The sequence below is a fragment of the Phoenix dactylifera genome, chromosome 13, assembly GCF_009389715.1.
Source record: "Phoenix dactylifera cultivar Barhee BC4 chromosome 13, palm_55x_up_171113_PBpolish2nd_filt_p, whole genome shotgun sequence".
NCBI lineage: Eukaryota > Viridiplantae > Streptophyta > Magnoliopsida > Arecales > Arecaceae > Phoenix > Phoenix dactylifera.
In genome coordinates this window covers 999,970-1,010,071 of record NC_052404.1, presented here as the reverse complement: position 1 = coordinate 1,010,071, position 10,102 = coordinate 999,970, and the positions used below count along the sequence as shown (strand labels likewise).

The 10,102-nt window shown below is 40.2% G+C and overlaps 1 protein-coding gene across 1 annotated transcript; it reads left to right on the top strand.

Annotated features, from left to right (window-relative positions):
* Positions 1 to 1,357: 1,357 nt before the first annotated feature.
* LOC103697246 (lipase-like) lies at positions 1,358 to 5,805 on the top strand. The gene is made up of 8 exons (XM_039132732.1): positions 1,358 to 1,736; positions 1,842 to 1,936; positions 2,098 to 2,201; positions 2,432 to 2,532; positions 2,651 to 2,754; positions 2,894 to 3,331; positions 3,429 to 3,560; positions 5,342 to 5,805. The coding sequence occupies exons 1-8, from the start codon at positions 1,494 to 1,496 to the stop codon at positions 5,499 to 5,501; spliced, it is 1,377 nt and encodes a 458-aa protein (XP_038988660.1). The 5' UTR covers positions 1,358 to 1,493; the 3' UTR covers positions 5,502 to 5,805.
* The last annotated feature ends 4,297 nt before the right edge of the window (positions 5,806 to 10,102 follow it).

The following is a 10,102-nucleotide window of genomic DNA, read 5'->3' as shown; positions in this document are numbered from 1 at the left end:
GAACATATAGTGCAAGGCTACAAACTCATTACAAAGCATGCCTAATAATTAGTCGAAGAATTATTATACTTCAACTCTGAAATTAGTTGTAATTGCAAATATAAAGCCTAGAATCCTCTTATCTGTAAATTGTAACAAAAAATTTCTTCAATGGATGGATCTTGCTTAAATTAAGGAAATACTGTTTGATCCAATCTAGATTTGGCACGCCATGTGGCACGAGGTGATTGGTGTGATTCACAGGGTAACATATTGGGGCAGCGCTATAAACATATGGCAATGGATCTTTTTTTTTAAAAAAAAAACAAAATACAACATCTGAATTTTTTTAGATTCCAGGATGGGACTGTGTAGAATATTTCATAAAACAAATTAATATTCCATGGCAACTCGAATATAGTTTACAACTTGATCAATAGTTCACATTAAAGACTCGTCTGGTACATAGAAAGAGGAGGGAGAAATATATGGTTAACGAAAAAATGGAAAGATAACTTATATTTGGTTGAAGTTTTCAAAGAAGAAAGATAGAAAAATAGTTTTTCTATATAAATAAAATTTTTATATTTTATGAAAAAGAAAAACTCATATGTGACATTAGAAAGTCCAATTTCTACTAGTTGGAAATTGAGATAAATGCTTTTCTTAAAAATTTTCTTAAGCTTTTAGATAGAATAGAATCAGTTTTTTTCCTTTTACTAAGGATGAAAAAGTATTTTATATAATTTTTTTAGAAAAGTAGATGCTCGGCCAGATATAAGCCATTTTGGAATATTCGACCCTTTCATAGTTAACTAAACATGCAAAAATTATTTTCTAAAGCATCATATATCCAAACATTAGCTTTCCAAAAAAAAATATTTTAGTAAAAAAAAATTCTCTCACAAACCAAATGAGTTCTAAATATTTCTCGAATGATACAATTCCAATAAATTATAATGCTACAAGCATACTAACACCAGCCTGCACATGGCATTTAGGACAGATCAGCAGAAAGTTGTCAATGGATAAGAGCAGTTGAGGGGTTGGGAAGTAGGATTTGACTCAGATTTCTTTGCCTGCAACTAAACAAACCAACCATTTTATCTTCAAACTAAAGTTACTAAACTATCTATTCTTAGACTTTCCTCCCCGTTTTTTTGCTGACGTAGGTAGATGAGAGCCTCGGCAGAAACTAGCCCCTTCAAAACCCCAGTTGATCGATCTTTGGTGACCACCAAGGCCACATGGCACCCCACCTCACATCGTTTTCACAAAGAAACAAGCAAACGAATCAAAGAAGAAGTAATTCCCACATTTCCACCTTTGAAGCTGGTAATATAAATACAAGGAAAAAGACCTGTTCCTGCCCCCTCCCTCCTTAAATGAAAAGAAAACGGCCTAGAGAAACACTAGAAGGTTGACGAGCCTTCTTTCATTTCCCTTCCCCTCCTCTCTCTCTCTCTCTCATTGGTAAGTTGTATTCCCATTGACAGGAGGAGGAGAAGGTGGCGATGGGGATACTGAGCTTGGCAGAGCTATTCGTGAGCGCGGCGGTGCATCTGCTATTCGGATTCTACGTATTTAGCACTGCGGTGGCGTCGGACCTCTCGCAGGCCGTGACGGATCGCTTCAAGCCTAACGCATTTAATTTGGTGGCGAAGGAGGAGGAGGAGAGCAAGGAGAAGGTGGCGGTGTTCGAAGGGTCGCCGCCACCTATCGTGTTGGTGCATGGGATTTTTGGTTTTGGCAAAGGGGTGTGTGCGCGCGCGCTTGTGGATGTGGATTTCTTCAACGCCATGAATGGCTTTTTTTTTTATCGATGAACAATGGATCAATTGTGTTTGATGTTTGGGTTGCAGAGGCTTGGAGGGTTGTCGTATTTCGCCGGAGCCGAGAAGAAGGACGAGCGTGTTCTGGTTCCAGATTTAGGATCCTTAACCAGCATACATGATAGGTAGAAATTTATATTCTTGTCGAGGCTTCTTCATCTCTGCTCTTCTCTTAATGGTATTGTATGTATTTGGCTGGAAATGACTCTGTTTCCTCTCTGTTTTCCTGGAAAATGGTGTATATGGAAATTTAGAAGTAGTCTTTTGGTGGTGTTTATGGATTCAGGGCGTGCGATTTGTTCTACTATTTGAAGGGAGGGCAGGTGGACTATGGAGAGGAGCATAGCAGGATATATGGGCATTCACAATTTGGGAAGACCTATGGGCAAGGTAAACAATTGCCTTATGTTGAAGTAGGATTCATTTCATAGGTAAAAGAGTGTGACAACCCAGGCCTTCACCCAAAAAAATACTAGCCAGAAGGTAAATTTTTTGGGTATATAAGTACCCAAGATCTTCTCAGCAAATAAGGTCACAATAAAGCAACCTTAGTGTTGCATCAAGGCCGTCCCTCTGGAATATTTCACCTGATTTGTATCCTTATTCTGATTGGAATGTAGGACACTATCAAGAGTGGGATGAACACCATCCAATTCATTTTGTTGGTCACTCAGCAGGGGTGCAAGTCGTCCGCGTGTTGCAGCAGATGCTTGCTGACAAGGTACTTCATCTTTTGTTTTAGTTTCTTCTCCTTAAGTCTGAAATCCATATTAGTAAGATCAGAAGACTCAACACTTATATAGGGATCATTGTTTTAACTAAAGATCAACATTTTTCAGGCCTTCAGTGGCTATGAGAATACTTCTGAGGACTGGGTATTGAGCATCACTTCCTTATCTGGTGCACTAAATGGAACCACTAGGACCTACTACGATGGAATGCAGTAAGTGGAGTTATTTGAAAAATTATTCCTTCGGAATTCATATTTTCTTTTATTTCTCATTTTCTCAAAAAAAAATCAGATCTTTTGCAGATTTAAGTTTTGAGTGTTTTGAGAAAAAAATTCATCAATTCTGTCACAGGCCGGAAGACGGAAGGTCTATGAAATCCATATCCCTGCTCCAGCTCTGTCGAATAGGAGTCATATTCTATGACTGGCTCAACATTTCATGGCTTAAGAACTACTACAATTTTGGGTTCGATCACTTCGAGATGGGATGGAGAAAGACTGGTGTTGCTGGTCTCATTGATTTACTCTTGGGGAATACCGGACCTTTTGCTTCTGGAGATTGGATCCTTCCTGACCTCACAATTCAAGGTTCTATCAAGCTAAATTCTAGTCTCCTAACATTCCCCAACACATTCTACTTTAGCTATGCAACCAAAAGAACAAGAAAATTCATGGGACTTACACTACCTTCTAGTGTGCTTGGTATCCACCCAATGCTCTTCATTAGAGTCCTGCAGATGAGCCAATGGCGCTGCCCTTCCAATGTGCCTCCACCTTATAAAGGATACAGGTGGGTATAAAGCTGAACTAAAACCTTGTGCAATGAAGCTCTGCTTTATCTTCTCTGTTGAATGCTAATGTATGATCTTTTTGTACCATGACCACAGGGATGAAGACTGGGAAGACAATGATGGAGCGCTCAACACAATATCGATGACCCACCCTCGCCTACCCGTCGAACACCCGAGCCATTTTGTCATGGATGACTCAGAATGCCAGCCTCTGCAACCAGGAATCTGGTTTGTATCATATTTTCATCATCCTCACCTTATTTGTGATAAATACTGCAACATCGTGGCATATGAACACACATTGAAGTATCTATAAACTGTATAAAGCTCTTATTTTCGCTACTAGCTATAGTTTTTGAATTATTTGTTCATTTTTTGTATGATGAAAATCTTTCCAAATCTTACTACACCTTCAGTTTGTGGAAGTAATTTATGGATATCGACTTCTGAAACTTCTTAAATGTGTCTACAACATAAATTCCTGTCTTAGTTGCTTTTTTTTTCATAGTTCTTTGTCCTTGTTATTCTTCACTTCTAAAAATTTCATTACTTGACCTTATCATGGATCCTAAATTCGTCGATTATTCAGATTTCAGATTTTGGGCTAATGCATAGATCATTTAACATGCTCCTTTACAAGTTCCAATATTAATCTGATTCCACAGTCAAAGCTTGTATTTGGATATTAAATTGTAATTTGTTTACAATCAACCTTGTTCATAACTATGTCAGAGGAATAAAAAATCATTGTTCATGGCCTCCTCAACTTATCTCATGAGGAGATAATAGCTTGTCTTTGATTATTATGTCACAATTTGTTTACAATCAACCAAGTTGTATGAAAATGCTGTTTGGCCGCTTTCATAAATCACATTTTTGAAAAGCTTCATAAATATGGTAACATAAATATAATGAAACCTGAATAAGGTTTTACTAACATATAGTGTCATATTTCCCGTTACCAACTGCCCAATAACCAAATATGTCATTTAGGTATTATGTGTGAAAAAAAATTATATGGTATGTCACAATATGTCAAGGAGAAGGTTCTGAATTATGATAGACTAACAGAAAATAGAGAAAAATTTTGGCTGTCCATTTCTCCTAGAAAACAAAAGAGAAAAATTTCATGATCTTATTTAACCACTTGCCCTCTGATTTAGTAGGAAAACTGAAGAGCACTTTGGCCACTAGGTTCTTGGACCTGAGATTTTGTAAATCCTGACTAACAACAAAATTTTGCTTATCCATACATAATGAAAGATGCTAGAACAAATACTAATAAGAAAATTATCTCCCAAAGCCAAATCTAATGAAATTAGATATTAGGTACCTAGAAGCCCATGTTTCTTCTCAAACTCATTCTAATGATCTGAAATTTCACTGTCATAAAATCTAAATTTTTTACACCCAATCACATCCTTCCAACTCAAGAAAGAGACCTGTTTCCACCTCACCTCCTCTTCTCCATCCAACCCCCTCCTATTTGTTTGTTCCACCTCTCAAAACTCCTCCATCTACCACCTCATCTCCCTCTTTTGTCTCCCTTTTCCCCCTAAACCCCACTTAAATCACTTCTTCGATCAAAGAAGTTAAATAAAAGAAGCTGTAACCAGACCACTGTGAAAACCTGTTTTTATGATATTGTTTTAAAGAAGTAATTTTCAGCAAACTGATGGCCAAACAAGTTACAATCCATAAGAGGTCATGCCTACTTACAGGCAAAACAAAACATGTCTTCAGGTATTTCAGAATTTATTCAGGTTGAATAATGAGAACAGAATGTATGGTTCCTCTTGGCTCCCATTAATAATGCTTTGGAGCATTTGCTTGATAATTGCTGGGAACTCAGGTCTAGAGGTGATTGTATTTTGATCAGAATTCTGGCTGTATAGCTAATTTTTTTCCATTTACAGCATCAGACTTCATCATTTTCAGCATCTCTTGTAAGCTTAATTATTACCATCCCATGCCACATCTAATTGAATGGCATTTATGAATTTGCATAGGTATTACAAGATCATAGAAGCCGATCACATTCTTTTTATTGTGAATCGAGAAAGAGCAGGAGTACAGTTCGACCTTTTATATGATGGCATCTTCCAGCGCTGCAGAAAGCATGCATTTAGGACCAGTCCACCAATACTACCAAATGAAAGCTGCCAATAGCCCCATGATTTCCAATCACTTGCACAGAACATCAAGAAGTAAGAGAAAGAAGTCACCTAATAGCCAATAGGTGTTCTTAATTTTTCCTTCCAAGGTCTGTGTAAATTAATTTATTCACCAGTACCCAATTAAGCTGAGCTTCACAAAAGAGCTAGAGTGTCCATGAACCACAAAAAAAATGCATATGTTGTCATCAAGGTAGATTTCTGATTCTTATTTTTCCCCTTCTATTAGGCTTTCTGAAAATAGAATTTGATATTTTTGTACATAATTTTTGATTCATTAAAGAACACCAAATTGATTACAATAACTCCCTTGAAGGATAGGTAAATGTCATCATATCAGAGGCATCTGGTATAATATGTGCAGGAGGCAGCTCATCAGTACAGATTTTGAGTCAACTAAAACCCTAATAATGTCATTTGAGAGACCATAAAGATTAGCATAGTCCACAGCAGCAGAGCCTTTGAAACTTAACTTTGCATCAAAAAGAGTAGTATTTGTGGTGCACCACTCCTGTCTTAAATTAAAATGCAGTTAAGAAAATGACAGCACCATTAGTGAAGCTTTAAACATGGAAACCATTCTCTGGGGGCAGCAATTGAAGCATCAGGGGGATAGAGATGTTACAGTGTTTACTTCCTCTCTTGCAATCCTTGTCTGAGGAAAAAGCTGAAGTGGAGAATGACAAGCAAACAAAAGCAAGAGCTAGATATAACACTTTTTTATTGAAGGAAACTCATTACGTTCGCCAAACCAAAATGGTGGAGCCGACGGTCCAACTCCATTTCTACTTTTTTACAGTTTTACTGTCCCTGGCAACCATTTTCAGATTAGATTCGAAAAGTACCCATTAGATGAACTCTGACTTACAGCCTTGTCTCATTTATCGATCGAGGAAAGATGAGATCTTGTGCATAACTACTCTCATTTCCTTTATGGCGGGGCTTCAGCAACTCTAGCTCGAGCGTAGGACTGTTTTCTAGAAGTTCCTTCATCTTGGGTGAATAGTATCGAGGGATCTTGACACGCTCAAAAATATATTCGAACGGATCTTACATTTCTTCGTGCCATAGGAAATCTATAGGAGAGTGTTCCCCTACCTATTGGAATGTTAGTCTGGTGACCTTGTGTAAGAATCGAGGAAAGGGCGGCTCCCTATTTCTTTGCTTTTTTTTGAAGAGAAAAAGAGCATCGCAACCGGCCCACCCCCTTTTTCAAAAAAAATTCTTTGTAGTTCTTTTTCCAACCTAACAAGAAAAAACTCTGCCATTAGTGAAGAGAAACTAGAGTTCGAAGCGGAACAAGGATTAAGGTGTAAAAATGCGAATAGCTTTTTGCTCCAATTAAGGTTGCAAGTGGATTGGATTAGGCTTGGATTGAAAAATATGTCTCATCTTGAGGATAGATTGGACTTGGATAACTAAGTATCTCAGACCGAACCGGAATCAACCCAAAAAGATTGAATGTATAAAATGTAGAGCATAAAATGTAGTATTTGTTGTAGATATAATTACAGTAGCTTGTAAACGATAACCACATACATTTATAATGAGAAGATGGGATTTTTTTTTTTCTTTCTTTATTTTTTGGCGGTGATTTTTTTTTTTTTTGAGATTGGTTTGGAGGGATAGGGGACTTCGCCCTAGCTTCTTCAAAATATCTCTCTCTCTCTCTCTCTCTCTCTCTCTCTCTCTCTGCGCGCACGCGCGTGCGTGTGTGCGTGTTTTGACATGGTATCGTAGCCAAACCCGGTCTCTTGTGGTCAGTTTCTTCTCTTGGAGGTCCCACTCATCAAACACATTCAAGTTCGACGATCCACCTAGGTTGGAGGCCAGATTTGGTTTGATTCCTCTTGAGAATAATTTGGTTTAATTCTTGAAAACCCCTATCCATTTGCTCTGTGCTTAGGGGCTGTCTTGGGACTTAAATCTTTGAGCTTGCAACCTTTGGCTACGAGGATCTGTTCCTGAAGAGCCAGAACCGGTCTCCTTTAAGATGTCTGATTTTGTTTGTCATGCTATTTCTCATGGTTTCAAACTTCCGTCTTATCTCCTCTCAGTTCTAGTTCTCCTGAAATTTATGTCAATTATTGCATATCATTAACTGTTTTAGTCTGAGAGGATAAAACGACTGGCATCATTGATGGACTCTTACAGCACTGATCAAATTGAGACTCAAAAGAATTTTATTTTATTTCATTTCTTTGCACATGTTACGGTAATCATATGGAAGTCGATGTTTAGGTTGGACTAGACAGGCCTTTTTTTTTTTTTTTTTTTTTTTTTTTTTTTTTTTTTTTTTTTTTTTTTTTTTTTTTTTTTTTTTTTTTTTTTTTTTTTTGAAAACGGCTACTCATATCATATAGTTCGAATTTGAGTACAGCCCTCCAAATCACAAGAAAGTAAAAAGTACAACTGTGGGGGGACGTCTGCAGCAGACGTCCACAAAAAATCACCTGAGTGCCGAGCGACAAAGGAGGCGACCCAATCTGCTGCCCGGTTCGCCTCCCTAAATACATGCGCTGCCCGAAAGTCAGCCATCATCTGAGCCATCCTACGGGACTCTCGGATGAGGGGATGGCCATCCCCAAACCGATCCACACCCCGAATCCAATCAATCACCACCGAAGAATCACCCTCGAGGTACACCCGCTCGGCCCCGAATACCTGCCTCACATAGGATATACCCTCCCAGGCTGCCTGCAGCTCTGCTCCAACCACTGTAGACCCAGGCGTGCGCCGTCCTCCTGCTGCTATCATCCTGCCAAGATGGTCCCTGATCACAAATCCGACCCCTCCAAACAAACCATCTACCGACCTGCTGCCATCAAAGTTCACCTTGAGATAGCCAAGGGGTGGGGGTGCCCAAGAGACATAGGCAAACCGTGGCGCTGAGACAGCGTGATGAGCACCCCATATATCCCTGACCAGCCCAGAGGTGACTACCGAAGTCGCCCCGATAACCTCCCTCGCAAGCACCGCCGCCCGATCTACCACCATCCTCGGAGTCGCCCTCCTCCCCTCAAAAATACCTGTGTTCCTGTCCAACCATATATGGTAGGACAAGTAGGCCACAAAAATCCCCACCTCAACAAATCTGGTAGGACAGGCCCTTTTGATAATGGTTCCTCAATGAACTTTCCATCCTAACCATCAACTTTTTGCACACATTGAGCGCTTCTGAACATGTGTTCATTCTTGCATATTTTTAAATAATCAAATGACGTGGAAATTTTCCTCAAGCCCTAATGGAGGATTATACTCTACACGCGACGTACCAGTGCACCAGGCTAATGTTATTTCATCAACATAAGTTAAAAAAAAAAAAAGGCTTATCAAGTGAATGGTGAGGATGAGAGGCGTCCATCTCCTAAGCAAACAGTCTTTGAGTCCCGAACATTGGTAAAAACGAAGAAAGCTTTCGCGTTTAGAGCCGCATAGAAGGGCATTATCTATGCGAAGTTTGTTCTAGATGAGGACTGCATCATTCTCAAGGAAGACTTGACTATGGCGATTGAGTGGATTCGAGGTCGGTGCAGCGCTACTGGCGGAATGACGCTTCTCTACAATATGTGCAGACTCTTGAGAGAGTGTCATCTTTTTCGGGCCTTTGATTTTGCTAGCTGCACTCACACCTATCATATGTGAGATGGTGTTGTACCAAAAAAGAAAAACAAAACTTTCGAGCTGCTCCCTATGCCACCCTCAACAGTCTCCACCTCCCTCTCCTACTTTCGATCAAGTGCTCCACCCCACTCTCTCACTTTTCGATCGAGCGCTCCAGTTTTTGTCGTTGTTGAGTGTTAACCCTCTTCTAAAAGGCTTCAGAAGAGGTAGATGCAGAGGTGGTGCCCCGGTAGCCCGCAGTCGCAGTCGTGGTACTTCTTGTAACCCCGGTCGAAGACGACCTCGTTGGCACCCTTCGACCCTTGTTGGTCATAACGAAGACGAAGACGATGGTCAGTGAAGCAGAAGAGGTTAAAGAGGACGATGAGGAGAACATGTAGAAGAGAAGGAGAAGGTTTATAGCTTTACAGCGATTAGCCTGGTTTCCTGGTTGCGAGCCTACAATGGTCATGGCCGATGGGCGATGGCATTGGGACGGCGACTCACCCTCAGTCGTCTTGTCGAAGTAGTTGTTGGCTTTACCTCTACGGACTGTAAATTTACAATTCAATGTAGCTAGGAGTCACCGACTATAGTGGCCGATAGGTGTCAACTTTTTTAGAGGCTGGAGCCTTAGGTGACCACCTAGATCACCTAAAGCTTGGGCCGGCCATGTTCTGCTCCCATCCTCAGCCCTCCTCCTCCCATTTTTCACCGACCATATCTCAATCACCCCCATTAAATTCAAGATGGCCGCCACCTCCGAGAGCCCCCTTCTCTAAGCGGTGCTATTTTTCTTTGGGCGCCTAATGGCTCTTTTTTTTTGAAATTTATATTGACGTGGCGCGCAGTGTGATAAAATAGTATTGGCTCGGTTTACCGCTAATTTCGTAGCGCTTATGGAGGGAATTCCACGCTGGCGATCCGGCGAGACTCAATTCGACCAATAACAGCGCAGCTATACTAGTTCTGTGGGAAGACTTCTTCTGCGGA

Coding starts and splice junctions, on each gene's coding strand:
- LOC103697246 (XM_039132732.1), top strand. CDS start 1,494: ATGGGGATACTGAGCTTGGCAGAGCTATTCGTGAGCGCGGCGGTGCAT. Junction 2,202..2,431: donor TGGGAAGACCTATGGGCAAG/GTAAACAATTGC, acceptor ATTGGAATGTAG/GACACTATCAAGAGTGGGAT. Junction 2,533..2,650: donor AGCAGATGCTTGCTGACAAG/GTACTTCATCTT, acceptor AACATTTTTCAG/GCCTTCAGTGGCTATGAGAA.